The sequence below is a fragment of the Bos indicus genome, chromosome 26 (genome assembly GCF_029378745.1).
Source record: "Bos indicus isolate NIAB-ARS_2022 breed Sahiwal x Tharparkar chromosome 26, NIAB-ARS_B.indTharparkar_mat_pri_1.0, whole genome shotgun sequence".
NCBI classification, from domain to species: Eukaryota; Metazoa; Chordata; class Mammalia; order Artiodactyla; family Bovidae; genus Bos; species Bos indicus.
Window position 1 is genome coordinate 20981842 of NC_091785.1, and position 15627 is coordinate 20997468.

Consider the following 15627-nt stretch of genomic DNA (forward strand, 5'->3'; position numbering starts at 1 on the left):
ACATGTTAAAGATAGGAACAGTGAAAAATAGCCTTTAAGTTTTAAAAATGCATTTCAACTATAAGTTATGTTATAAAATAATAAGTTATTTTATAACAAGACTAAAGCAACCAAAAAATGGAGATCTTGATCTATCAGTTTAAAAACATGAATATAAAGTGATATTTTTTTCATTCAACAACTTTTAATAAAAACAACAAATAAATATACCTAAGTTTAAAAGATCCTTTTTCCTGCCATGCAGTAGACAAGTAAAAGTGAGAAAACAAGATAGGAGATTACTGCAGAAATTCAGGCAAAAGACAGTACTTGGTTTAAGGAGGTGGCAGAGATGTTTTAGGTGGATTCGGTAGAATCAGCAGGATCCAGGGACTAGATATTAAGGGCAAGAGAGTTGTCAAAGATGCCTCCCATACATTTAGACTGGCCTGAGGCTAAGAGGGAACCATTTACTAACTAGAAGAAAAAAAAAGGAGAGCAGCAAATTGGATGGGAAAAGATGAAAGGCTCAGTAACTAATTAAAGAATAGGAAATAGAAAAAGCAATGGAACAGAACAAAGTCCAAAAAACGACTTTACCATATAACAAAATTTAGCATACAATACCATTGGCATTTCAAACAAGGAAGACAGACGGGCATAAATTATTCAATAATTACTGTTGTTAATAATTGGGGGAGGAACTGAGTCCAACCTCACAACTAAAAATGAATTTCAGATGAATTAAAATTTTAAACCTAAAAATACAACATAAAAGTAGAGAAAAAATGTAATTTCTGATTTTATTTAGATTTTTACATTTTAAAGTTGGTGAAAGACTCTTAAAAGCATGCTGCTGCTGCTAAGTCGCTTCACTCGTGTCTGACTCTGCACGACCCCACAGACAGCAGCCCACCAGGCTCCGCTGTCCCTGGGATTCTCCAGGCAAGAACACTGGAGTGGTTCGCCATCTCCTTCTCCAATGCATGAAAGTGAAAAGTGAAGGAGAGTATTTAAGAGTTACCATAATTAACATACCAAAAATAGTTTAAGTCAATGAGAAAAACAGATAAAAACCAAACAATGAGCAAACATACATCCAAGGATATTCAATAATTAACACAAAATACCATACACATTTTCTCCAACAGGATTTAGAAACATGTATCTACTAATTATTTGGGTACAATCACACAATCGAATGTATAGAAAACAACAGCTCATGAACACTGCTGATGAGAGAGTGCAAGATGCTAAAATTTTTCTGAAATGCAGTTTGGCAATATGTACCAAAAAGTCCCCATACAGGGGATACATTTTGACTCATCAATCCTACAATTAAGAATTTATCCTGGACTTCCCTAGTGGCACAGTGGGAAAGAATCCGCCTGTCAATGCAGGGAACACTGGTTGGATCCCTGGTCTGGGAGATTCCCCATGCTGCAGAGCAATGAGGCCTGGGGGCCACAGCTATTGAGCCCGCGAGCCCTAGAGCCTGTGCTCCACAACAAGAGAAGCCACTGCAATGAGCAGCCCACACATCGCAACAAAGAGCAGTCCTGGCTCACTGCAACTTAGAAAGGCCTGCAATGAAATGAAGCAGCACAGCTTAGTCATCACAACATGTACATAACAGTAAAAACTGGAAGCCACAGGGATTAAATTAAAAGGTTAAAAGTGATCATGTAGCGAATCTTACTTGTGACTTGAAAAGACACTTACATATTGTTGGTGAACAAAATGGTTAGGGTATGATTCCACTTTAGTCCAACACTGGGGCAAAGAATATGAATAGGCAATTGACAGAGAAGTGCAAATGGACAAAGATTAAATAAAAAGATGTCAACCTCATTAACAATTAATGAAATGCAAATCAAAGAGAGATATTCAATAACTTCACATGTATCCATGCATCAAAAATCAGCATGTCTGACTGCTTCACATGTTGACGAGGTTGTGGAGAAACAAGTATTCACAAATACTGCTGGTAAGAATGTAGATTTATACAGCCACTTTGAAAGATAAATTGTACATACAAGGAGATGTGTCAGGAATATTCACTACACTATTGTTTATTAAAGGCAAATTGGAAACAATAGGGAAATAGTTATGTAATATAAGGCGAGGAACTATAAGGGGTTGTAAAGAAGAATGAGCTAGATCTCCTAGTAACAACTTGAGCAGAATGTAAGAATCTGTGACATTCACATTATCTTTAAAATTGAAAAGCTACTCCAGAACAACCAAAAGGGTTTTACAAAGTTAGCTCTGGACATTTCAAGAGACCCTGTAACTTGGGCAGCTTCCCCTCAGGCAGCCAGCAGAGATGACACAGCAAGGGGGAGGACAAGGGAAATAATACCCTCGGACTTGTTTATGAGATTGCTCCTGATCACTCAGAGTGAATGCACAATTCTTACAAGCAGTATGATCTAGAAACTGAGGAAGCATATTAGAGAAGTCATATTCACCACTTCTCCGATAATCCAGATCCAGAGTCACAGCTTTCCAATGTTATTGAGCATGACTACAGTAGAAAAGGCACCTTACAGTGACACCCACAATAACACCTACCCCACACACTGACATCAAACAAGTTTCACAGAATGATACTTAAAACTTACTACAAGCCATGTGCCCGGGTTTCTTTTCCTGTTCAATTCCATTTTATTTAAAGGCTAGTCATAACCCACTAAAACTGATTTTAGAACCTAATAATGGATTTCAACCCACTCTGAAAAAATACTGATCCAAAAAGCAGTTTTTCTCACTATTCTATCTCCCAATGCCACTGCCACCATCACACCACCACTGAAGTCATCTGTTACCTTGCTTTTACTCAGGTCATTCCATCCACTTCCTTATTCCTTTCCCTCATATAAATCCTAGTAATTCTTCTAGACCTATCAAAATTCCAAGCCAGTCATTTCCAGGCAGACTTTCTTGAAATGTTCTTTTAACTCTTAGAGCAACAGTCATCCAGTCAATTCATCTGTCAATGAATACTTAGGGATATCTACTTTGTCTGGAATTATTGTTCGAACTTTATACTTGAAATTCTTTTTCATAATCTTACTGATGCCAAGGATCAGTCTTACACTGACTTAACACCATTACTGTATCTTAATAATGCCTCACACATAGCAGTATACAGATTTTATTTCCTGCAAGAACCTCAGTTTATCTGTTCCAAGAGTTCAGAAAAAATTCTACCCATAACCTAAAGTTAAACTGAGAAAGATAGACTATAAATTACCAAAGCACTTCAGTTAAATAACTGCTGAATAAACAGTCCTATTCAAGGACGATTAAATTCAAAGCTCTCAGAACTCCCAAAGAATTTCCCTAGGAGAAGGGCTTACCTGTATGGTGAGGCCTGGGGCCATGACGTTTAAATCTTTCTGCAGAGCTTGCTTGAGGTTTTCGTCTATTTGATCTGTTTTTGAAGCCAAGAACAAGAGCTCTATGACACTCAAAAAAAGTCTTAATGCTGTGCTAGCACTAAAACAAAATCCTTATTAGATCTAAAGTTTCCATGGTATTATTCTTTTATAGAGCTTGAACCATGTCACACACATATGAAAACAAATAAATATATATATAAATGAGAAAAAGTGTGAGGAATTATTGGACAAAGAAATTGAGGAAAGATGATAAGCAGCCATTGATGTTTATCCAATAAGTGGAGGATCTAGGTTTCTAATGTCTTAATTCAGTATTGTGACTTAATATGTGTCTCAATTCTCTAAAAAAATAAATTTCTATCTTTAGTCAATCTTTATCCAAATTCTCAAATAACTAAATTTCATTTCTATGGAACTCAGCTGATTATTTTAGATTTAGAAAGAGAGAGGGAGGGGGAAAGTTCTTAGAGCATACAAGAATAAAGATATCACTTCACCTGAATTGATAATTCACAAATTTTTCTATCCACCTCGTCAGTACTTTCCCCATTATTAAATAGCCAGAAATGTGACAAATAAGAAAAGGCAAAATTTTCTCAAACATCATTCCAATAGTTCGTAATCATCAAAGAGGAATCAACTGATAGATTTCTACACTGATAAACCATTTCTATATCTGCCTCTAAGAAATTCACTAATAATTCCAGAAGAGAGAAGTAGGCAGCCAATAGCAGCAACCTAACCCCTGGCCAGAACTTTCACTATCACAAATGAAATGTAACTTGTACATAAGAGAATTAACATAGCAAGCCTGAAAACTACTATCCGAGAAAGGCCTATTCGCAATTTGGTCTCTGACTGTCACCTGGGGTTGTGGTTTTGGAGAGCATTTCATTTCCACAATCCCCAGGACTGGGAAGAATGACTTCACTGTGCCTAAATTGTTTATTCAAACTATGTATTTTATGCTGAGCATCTACTTTTCTTCTGGAATATTGGTATTGATACATGCTAGGCAGAGGGTACCTACATGAACAACTTCCAGAAAAAATTCTGGGCAGAAAATCTCTAATGAACTTCTCCAGCAAACATCTAACATGTGTTGTCACATTTCAAAGCTGGAGTAATCAAGTGTATCCTGCGTGACTCCACTGGAGAAGACTCTTGCAAGCTTGTGCCTGATTTTCTTCAGACTTCACCATGTGCCTTTTCCTTTTGCGATTTTGCTCTGTATCTTTTTGCTGTAGTACATCTCAGCTGTGAGTATAATTATATGGAGTCCTGCTAGTCCTCATCAAACGTGGAGGTGAGTCTTGGGAAACTGCAAGACCCAGGTTCTAAATTCCCCAAATTATCTATTAAAATAGCAACAAAGTTTGGCTTCCCTGGTAGCTCAGCTGGTAAAGAATCCACCTGCAACGCAGGAGACCCTGTTTCGATTTCTGGGTCAGGAAGATGCTCTGGAGAAGGGACAGGCTACCCACAGCAGTATTCTTAGGCTTCCCTGGTGGTTCAGATGGTAAAGAATCTGCTTGCACTGTAGGAAACACAAATTTGATCCCCGGGTTGGGAAGATCCCCTGGAGGAGGGCATGGCAACCCACTCCAGTACTCTTGCTTGGAGAATTCCATGGACAGAGAAGCCCACCGGGCTACAGTCCATGGGGCCCCACAGAGTCGGACGCAACTGAAGAGACTGAGAGCGCACAAGCAAAGCTAGTTTTTAGTAAATTATCATGGCATAAATAGAATATTGTTAAGAAATGAATCTTTTTCCAATCTGTACCAAGTTATACACTATACATTTCAGAAAATGGTTATCATTCTTAAAGTATCTTAAGTAACAATTTGCTTAATTTAAGCAATTTTAGCAAAGAAATTTTAAACTTAAGATAAAGAATATTTTAAACACAACTGCTCTATTATAAATTCAGAAGAAATGCACAAATAACACATTATTAATATTATTATAGCCTTCACAAACAAGTTGAACAAGATTTCTAATTGGTTATTCATATATTTAAAACAAATAAGACTCACCAAACAATTCAATGTAAACTTCTTGAAGTGTATGGGCACTGCAAAACTGGTTCAGTTCATGGTGGATTTTATTGAAGATTAAGGTCTTGTCATAATCTGCAGTGTAGTTCTTCACGATATCAAACACTGGAAGAAAGGTACAATTCATGTTTACCTGTGTATCCTCTAATTCAGCCAAGGAAAAAGTTAGTTATAAAATATACACAAGAAGTGCCAATGAAACAGCGAAAACATGGAACACAACTCTAAGCCTTGGTGTGTTCCTTAACATGCTTAATATTCCACATATTACTGCATTTGCAATTCTAGTAAGCAAACTTTGAGTTCCATACTAAGGAGAGTATATATTATCTTGAAGGTAATAAGGAACTGTCAAAGTTTTTGAGCAAGGGCATGACACTATCAGACTGTACTTTGGCAGCAGAGTGAAAAATGAACTGTAAGGCATAGAAATCAGAGGCAGGGAAAGTATAAAGAAGCAATGATTGAAAAGCCAAAGTTTAGATAAACAGAACCTGAACTAACTGAGGAACAGTGGAAATGAAAGAGGGAAGTAGCTCCAAAAGGCCATTTTCAAAAAGGCAGTTTTCAAAGGTTGGGGGAAAAAAAAAGATGCTAGGCTAGAAGGGAAGGAAGCTAACATTTCTGGGCCAGGCTTTATGTCTGGCAATTTATATACTTCCTTAACACACAATTCTCACAAAAAATCTAATTTTGCATAGTATAAAACTGAGAAACAGAATTTCAGAAATGTGCCTAAGGGAATATATTATACCATGCCAGAACCTATGCCCTTATTAAAACATGCTGCTTTCTCCCTTCAAATCCAAGACGTGCTCTACTGGCCTTCCTATGGAGAAAACTAGAACTAGACTGCAAATCACAAACAGGTCATCAAATAACACTCGGTGACTAATTCATTCTCTTGGTCATTTACAAATGAGTCAGTGATGCAACAGTTTCGTCTTTATCTCTCGCCAGAAAACAAGCAATATCTCCCCTTCTTCTGTTTTTTTTCAATCATAGTCCATTCCACTGATCTGTGACCAGGGGAAATGAGAAAGTGAAGTCAAGTGAAAGTGTTAAGTTGCTTAGTCATGTCTGATTTTTTGTGACCCCATGGACTATAGCCCTCCAGACTCCTCTGTTCATGGAATTTTCCAAGCAAGAATACTGGAGTGGGGTGCCATTCCCTTCTACAGGGGATATTCCCAACCCAGGAATTGAACCCGAGTCTCCTGCATTGCAGGCAGATTCTTTACCATCTGAGCCTCCAGGAACACCCTTGTGACCAGGGAAACTAGATTATAAAAGACAGGAAAATACTTAGTTGCTGAAAAATATAATCCAAATCCACCTTATAGTAACACAGCTTGCTCTCTGTTTTGAAATTCTTTTGCTATTTGTGCCTGTACCAGTGACATGAAATTCAGCAAGACCTTACATTCCTCTCTCTCTCTCTCTCTATATATATATATATATATTTTTTTTTTAGGTCAGTATCATGCCTTCTCAAGTGGGAAAAACAAACAAACAAACCCTTAAGGCAAAGATCTAACTTCATGGTTTTGAATTGTTTTTGCTGAACACAGTATCCTGATATTGTATGTGTGCAAATTTTAGTAATAAGGATAATTATTAATAAGTAATACTTAGTAAGGAAAAGTATTACTACTTACTAATAAATAATAAGGATAATAAAATGACAGATTTTTAAAAAATTTATTACAGTATAGTTGATTTATAATGTATTAATTTCTACTATACAGCAAAGTGATTCAGTTATACATATATACACATTCTTTTTCATGTTTTCTTTCATTATGATTTATCACATGATAGTGAATATAGTTCCCTGTGCTGTACAGTGGGGTCATGCTGCTTATCCATCCTTTATGTAACAGTTTGCACCTGCTAATTCCAAACTCCCGATCCACCCTCCCCCAAGGCAACCATAAATCTGTTGTTTCATAATTTGTGTCATATTTTAGATTTCACATGTAATTGGTATCATACCATTATCTGCCTTTCTGACTTTACTTAGTATGATAATTTCTAATCCATCCATGCTGCTGCAAATTGGCATTACATCATTCTTTTTTATGCTGCATAGTATTCTATTATATGCATGTACCACATCTTTTTTAATCCATTCATCTGTCGATGGACATTTAGGTTGTTTCCATGTCTTGGCTATAGTCAATGGTGCTACAATGAACACTGGGGCATGTATCTTTTCAAATTATAATTTGTCTACGTACATGCCCAGGAGTAGGATTGCTGGATCATATGACAGCTTTATTTCTGGTCTTTTGAGAAATCTCCATATTGTTTTCCATTGTGGCTGCACAGATTTACATTCCTACCAACAGCATAGGAGGGTTTCCTTTTCTCTACGCCCTCTTCAGCATTTGTTATTTATAAGACTTTTAAACGATGGCCATTCTGATCAGTGTGAGGTGCTACCTCATTGTAGTTTTGATTGGCAGTTCTCTAATAATTAGTGATGTTGAGCATCTTTTCACGTGCCTATTGAGCATCTGCATGTCTTTTTTTGGAGAAATACTTACATAGGTTTTCTGAAAACAGCAGATCTTTTGATTCAAAGTAAGGTCTCAAAGAGACCCATGTATACCCCTGGTCATAGCAGCATTATTCATAATAGCTAAAACATGGAAGTAACCTAAGTGTCCATCAACGGATGAATGGATACAGTGGAATATTATTCAGCCTTAAAAAGAAAGGAAATTCTGACACACTGCAACGTAGATGAACCCTGAAGACATTATGTTAAGTGTTAAATAAGCCAGTACAAAAAGACAAACACTGTATGATTCCATTTATGAGGTACCTAGAGTAGTCAAACTCAGAGAGAGAGAAAGTACACAGAAATGTCAGAAAGACAGAAACAGTGGTTGCCAGGGGCTGGGAGAGGGGGCGGATGGGAAGTTACTGTTTAATGGGTAGAAAGTTTCAGTTTTACAAGATGAAAACGAGTTATAGAGATGGATGTTGGTGATGACTGCATAACAATGTGAATGTATTTAATGCCCACTGAATATTTAAAAGTGGTAAAGATGGCAAATTCTGTTATATGTATTTTATCAAAATAAAAAAAATTGGGAAAAAAAATCAAACATTAAAAAGAAGGCCAATCTTACTTCAGAAATTCTCATTCAGTTTTTTATTTGAACAGTACTCCATCTCTGGGGGTTTTCATCTATTACCAAGAAAATGTTTTCCCCACACTGAGGACTTTCAGATTGCAAGTTAGCAAATCTCAGCTAAAAAAGATTTTTTGGTGGTCACAAATCAATGTGGTCAAGGAACTGATCAGTTATAGACTTTTAATGTGTAAGGAAATTATTTTTCATCCTGATTGGGTGAAATCCCACTTTCTAGGAATTCTAGAAATAATCAATGACTATCTTGCTAAATACACTCAGCTCAGAGTATCCCATACAGTTGCAGAAAGTCAACTCTGTCCAGGATTTGTGACCTATCACTATCACCATTCCCTACGAATGGAAAATATTCCAATGATTATTTTATATATAGAGAGATCAGAAATGAATGAAGTCATAAAACTTTCCTTAGGGAATCTCTTCTTCTTCTCCAGGGACTCTCTCAGTGACAGACACTCTGAGTATAACTCTAACAGAATAGATGGGTACCATACCTGCACAAGGGGCCAACATATTAACCACTTCTATTCGGTCAATATAGATCATGACCCCACCACTAAAAACAGAGAAATGGAAAAACGTGAGCCAAATACAAATTGTTAGAGTCCCATATTAATCCCACATCAGCCAACAAATCCCATGTGACAGAAATTTAGAAGTAAAATCTAAAGATACACTACTGATTAAAACGACCTCATTAATCACTACTCAAATGACCCCTATACACACTCACCTGGCTCCTCTCATAACCAAAGGCTCTCCTTCGTAAACGCTGTTATCAGATGAGCTCACAGGAAGACTAGACCTAAAACCTAGAGCTGCTTAGCACTCTGCCCTTATTAACTGAAGCCAACAGCTAAAGCAGTGCATTCCTCAAACTTCTCCAACAAGGAACCAGATAAAATGGTTTCCCAAGAGGTAGAGGTCAGCCATGAACTGAAATTCTTTTGATTTCCTGCCCTATCTTAATCTACTTTTCATCTGTATTTATTCTAATATGAAACAAAGAATTTTCCCCCAAAACATGAAGTAAAACTGACACTCCAGAAAGACAGCTCTTGTTAATTAATGGTTTCCTATACTTCCTGGCCTACCAGCACACATCCTGAAGGACATGTGAACCTCAGTTTAAGATACTTGAAGTTAAGAGATTTTGAAACTATACAATTAAGCCCTTCTATCAACTTACAATAACATTTTTTTCTGATAAAAAAAAAAAAAAAAACATAATACCTGCTCACAGGCAAAAAATCTGACAAACATAGGAAAGCATGAAGATAAAAATAAAATTTACCCAACATCTCATCAGCTGCCAATTTTGAGTCATCTCTGAAGGGAATCCATAAAAGAGAGTTACAGACAGACCTAGAGAACTTGGTATCAAGTAACTTAAAACAGAGAGAATCTGCTCCCTTTTTAAGAGCATTCCTGTCCTTCCACAGATGTCAAAGCCTCTTTTATAGGCTTTAAAAGTGATATATTAGTCATTTAAAATACAGAATTTAAAACATACTTTGAGCTTTATACTCTTCCTTTTATACAATGCAATGTACTGATTATACTCTTTGGGCCTTGCCTTTCTTTCCTGCCCCAAAACTCTTTAGGACAGTGATTTTCTAAATATGGTCTTTGGACCAGCAGTCTTAGCTTCACCTGGGAACTTTTGCTAGCAATGCAAATTCTTGGGTCTCATTCCAGACCTACTAAATCAGAAACTCTAAATTAGATGGCATTTAATACTATACTTGATATGGTGAGCTAATTCCATTTTAAACTGTTACTATCAGTTTAAAATGACTCCTAAGATGGAAAGCTCCTATTTGGAGGCAGGGCTTTTCTCAAATAATGCTCAGAAGATAAATTCCCCTCGGTTACTATCACGCCTATCTGAAAGATGTTTAAGAGACTACAGCTTATGAACAGAAACTACATCTGAATCAAAGGGACAATGGTAAGCAAGGGGAATGCTTACCTTGTTCCACAAGGCACATTTTTAACTTCATCAGTTTGTAGTGTTGTCTGGGGAGGAAAAAATATCTCATCAATACTCAGCACACATATCATCAAGGAACCACTAGTGCTAAAGGAAAATCTCTACAGAACTGCTAAGAGATAAGTACAAGAGAACTCCATTACAATTTTAGCCCCCTAAATTTCTTTTTGTATCCTCGTTGTTCAGTTGCTAAGTTGTGTCTGACTCGTTGCAATCCCATGGACCTCAGCATGCAAGGCTTTCCTGTTCTACACTCTCTCTCGGAGTTTGCTCAAACTCATGTCCATTGAGTCAGTGATGCCATCCAACCGTTTCATCCTGTCATCCCCTTCTCCATCTGCCCTCAATCGTTCCCAGCATCAGGGTCTTTTTCAATGAGTCAGCTCTTTGTATCAGGTGGCCAAAATATTGGAGCTTCAGCATCAGTCCTTCCAATGAATATTCAGGGTTGACTTCTTACAGGATTGGTTTGATCTCCTTGCTGTCCAAGGACTCTCAAGAGTCTTTTCCAGCACCACAGTTCAAAACCATCAATTCTTCAGCACTCAACCTTCTTTATGGTTCATCTCTCACATCCATGTGTGACTAGAAAAACCGTAACTTTGACTATATGGATCTTTGCTGGCAAAGTGATGTCTCTGCTTTCTAACACGCTGCCTAGGCTTGTCATAGATTTTTGTATCCAAACAGACATAAAAGACTAGAGACAAAATATTTTATAGTTAATGTTTGAGTCAAGACGCACCAAGAAAAGTTTCAATGTTCAATCTCTCACTCAGAGTCCTTTATTTGCCTGGGGTTGGCCTGGGATTGCAAACTACATGGAATACCCACGAGGATACTACTGCTAGGACTTGTTTTTTGAACTCTGATTCCACTCCTAATATTAATGTTTACAATGAAGGTAAAAGATTACTATTATATGCATACAAGTAGGCCTTTGAACTCAACAGCAACCTCTTCCTCCGAAACGGTAGGCAGTATTTTAGGTCAGGTCCTAGTGATCGCTCAGATGGTCTATTCAATTTCCTTTTTAATAGAACTGCCACCATCAGCAGTGCTTCCTCCTAGTGAACCAACAATATGGTACTTAATTACTCTACCCCTGTCATAACTTGATTTGGATCCGGAATGACTCCCTATTGCACTGGAAGGCATCCAGCAGGTGAGCACATAATGAGTGTATCCTGGACACAATGCACTGTATTAAGCCCACAGCAACAGAGTACTTGACAGAATACAAAGGAGAAAGGAAGCATGGCCCCTGTTCCCAAAGAGCTCACAATCCAACACAGGAGAGAAAATCATTACGAAGCAATCCATAACAGATACAAATTAGGTATTAACTGGCAGAGTTAAATAACCAGTCACACAAACTGTGTGTATAGGTTTCAGGATGCAGTTGGCTTGCCTGGAGTAGGAAGGGCAATATAGATGAGGTGAGGCTCTGAGAAGAGAACATGATGATGTTAGGGAGAGGGCCTTGAATATTGGCTGGAGGGGAGGGGGGGAGGTTGTGCTCTCCCTAATCCATCCATCCTATAAACAGCCACAAAATGAACCTTTCAAAAATATGACTTTTTCTTCATTCCTTTGCTTATGTGTGATATGGTTCTCATTATCTACCACATCCGCAGGCAAGACCACCAGCTGGGAAGCTTAAGTAGTAATTTATTTAGATTAACATAGAAAAGGCCATGGAAACTGAAAGCTGTCAACCCAGGAGACTTAACAGAGGAGTTTGATAACTAGTCGCATATAAAATTCCAGGAGAGAGAAGAATAGACTATGAATTTTGGGGTTAAAAGGTTGATAATAAACATTAGTGACAGGTTCTGAGTAGAGAGAGGGAAGTTGATAAGAAAGGTGAGCTCAGTTTATTCCCTTCAAAACATTAACCAAATTCAACTTCCATATCAACTTTACATATACATTTCTATCTAAATCTAAAGGATAGACTTCAATTTTCAAACCAAGAACCAGCAAAGAGTTCAAAGGTTAAATCTTCAATTTAACATCCTATTTTCATGTACTTTTTTACTTCTTTTATATTATCTCAAAAATCATTTTCCCAGTATAAATATTTTAAAAGTCTTTGGTTGTGTTATATATATTTTAAAGCCTAAAAGTCTTCATATTTTTCTAAACATTTTTTTTCTTACATCATATATGGGGATATCACATTTCCCCAAGATGCTTCTTAAATATTCCTATCAAATGCCAAATCTGTTAAGCCATTTGTTTATATAAGCTATGTCCTCTAATGTGTTCCAAAAACTCCTAAAAATAAGTTTCTGCATCTCATTCCTATGAAAACAACTTCTTAAGAGGGTTTTATTAATATAATTCTTTACTAGAACATTGCTGTTTTACATATAAAGACCATTTCCATTTAGTCAAACTGACTCCAACATTTAATATTTTGTAGATACAAAGTACATTAGTTCACAAAAATCTTTTTACAAATTTCATTTTCATTTCTTATGATAGTTTATCACTCTATATGTGAATGTGTGTATATATAAAATATTTGTATGTAAATACATACACACATCCTGTATTTATCTCTTTTATATAAAAGAGTCATCAGTATGACTCAACATACTAATCTCCAAGAAGGCAGAGACAGACATGTCTGGCACTGAACAAAATCTAAAAAAAAGCCCCTGATCTCTAAGCGTCTGATGACGCCATTGACAACATCACTATAGAACATTTAAGCTGTTGGCTGTGGCTATTGTTGTTCAATCGCTAAGTCATATCTGACTCTTTGCGACTCCATGGACTGCAGCACGCCAGGCTTCCCTGTCCTTTACTATCTCCTGGAGTTTGCTCAAATTGAGTCAGTAATGCTATTTAACCATCTCATCCTGTTGCCCTCTTCTTGTGAGGCCTTCAATCTTTCCTAGCATCAGAGTCTTTTCAAATGAGTTGTCTCTTCGCATCACGTGGCCCATGTCGAAGTTGCAGCATCAGTCCTTCCAACGAATATTCAGGGTTGATTTCTTTTAGGATTGATTGGTTTGATCTCTCCTTCCAGTCCAAGGAACTCTCAAGAGTCTTCCCCAGCACCATAATTCGAAAGCATCAATTCTTCAGGCACTCAGCCTTCCATATGGTCCAATTCTCACATCCATACGTGATTAACTGAAAAACCACAGCTTTGACTATATAAAGCTTTGTTGGCCAAATGAGGGCTTTGCTTTTTAGCATACTGTCTAGGTTTGTCAGCTGTCCTTTCAAACAGCAAACGTCTTTTAACTTCATGGCTGCAGTCACTATCCACAGTGATTCTGGAGCCCAAGAAAATAAAATCTGTCATGCTTCCACTTTTTTCCCCTTCTATTTGCCATGAAGTGATGGGACCAGATGCTATGATCTTAGTTTTTCGAATGTTGAGCTTTAAGCTGTTGGTAGGTTCATGCAGTTAAAACCTCTTGATTCAGAGAACTAACTGGAGTCTAGAATGGTTAGGTAATTTCTGCAAAGTCATGTAACCAATTGGTGGAGGAGCCAGGGTCAGAACCTCTTCTCCAGGTTTCTGGCCCCATGTTCACTACATTAGACAGCTTCCTGAGAAATCACTTCAATTTAACAACTTTCACCAAAAGTAGAAAGGCCAGAAATACAAATTGTGTTACAACCCCTGCCTTCAAGAAGTTATGAGACTTTCTGGAAAAAAATTCACACAAAAACTTAAGAGACTAATAACAAGACAACATTACTAAAGGAAATAAGACCAAGGGCCAAAATTTACAATATAGTCTTAAAGAGCTATAGAACAAGAGTAGAATTTGTGATGAGCTCTAAAAAGGCTGGCAAGATTTAGACAGGAAATAAGGAATAGAGAGATGGTGAGATGGCATCAGCCAAGGCAAGAGTGAATAAAATATGGGAAAACAGTATGGAAATCAGTCTGACTAGGAGAACACTATATTTCATTTCAATAGACACGATTCTTATCCCAAGCCATCCAAAAGGAAATTGGAAGGAAATCTGGAGGATTTAAGTATTCATAATGAAAATCTCATTTAGCAGAAAGCCTAGACTTTAAATTACAAGACTAAACACATTAAATTTCCCTGAGTCCTGAAAAATCAGTAGCAGATAGACAAACTTCTGAATCCAAAGATTTATAATCACACAGTGCTTGCAAAAGTAGTAACAATCTAATCCTGCTTTGTCATCTTGTCATGTCAAAAGATATTTACTAAGTGTCTCCTACAGCTAAGACAGTATTCTCAAGAACCAGATGCTTATTTCAGATATTCTGGGATGTTGTCAAACTAGAACATTTAGTATACTGCTGCTGCTGCTAAGTCGCTTCGGTCATGTCCGACTCTGTGCGACCCCATAGACAGCAGCCCACCAGGCTCCCCCGTCCCTGGGATTCTCCAGCAAGAACACTGGAGTGGGTTGCCATTTCCTTCTCCAATGCATGAAAGTGAAAAGTGAAAGTGAAGTCGCTCAGTCTTGTCCGACTCTTAGTGACCTCATGGACTGCAGCCTACCAGGCTCCTCCATCCATGGGATTTTCCAGGCAATAGTACTGGAGTGGGTTGCCACTGCCTTCTCCAGAACATTCAGTATGGTTCCACATAAAATTGTGCTTAATATCCCAGGCAAAAATATGAGGCAGAGAAACTGTGTATAAAAATTGAGATCCTCCATGTTAACAGTAGCCCAGGAGATTGCCTCTATGGAAACCAAACACCATTCTAAACCAAGTAATCATTGGTTCATGTCTCTAGTTGTGTTTCAAAATCTTGCTTTTACTCTGATAGCAGCAACAGAAAACCTGCTGTATTCCACTATATAGATGGGAGAAGTCAGTCCTTAAAAGCTGCCTAGCTCATACTTCAAGAGAGTGATGTCGTTCAAAGTCATAACTTACGCTGTGACAACTGTACTCTGAACTTTAGCTCCTACGTTGGTAGCATACTATCATTTGCTTAAGCAATAAGGAAATCTATCTCCACCCATGAATGTGGTAACTGTTCCTGTCACACTTGTCTTTCAGTGTCAGG

General features: G+C 37.5%; 1 protein-coding gene across 2 annotated transcripts in view; it reads right to left on the reverse strand.

The window, feature by feature from the left end:
• The window catches only part of ERLIN1 (ER lipid raft associated 1), a 41783-nt gene that overhangs the window by 23206 nt on the left and 2950 nt on the right, over positions 1-15627 (reverse strand). Inside the window, exons 4-7 of one of the 2 annotated variants that reach the window (XM_019952960.2) lie at positions 10580-10626; positions 9102-9163; positions 5423-5548; positions 3342-3415 (exon numbers count right to left, since the gene is read on the reverse strand). In XM_019952960.2, coding sequence (XP_019808519.1) covers positions 3342-3415; positions 5423-5548; positions 9102-9163; positions 10580-10626 — 309 coding nt within the window. Of the gene's footprint in view, positions 1-3341; positions 3416-5422; positions 5549-9101; positions 9164-9901; positions 9925-10579; positions 10627-15627 lie in introns of those variants that run through there. The other variant, XM_070780648.1, reaches the window with a different exon arrangement.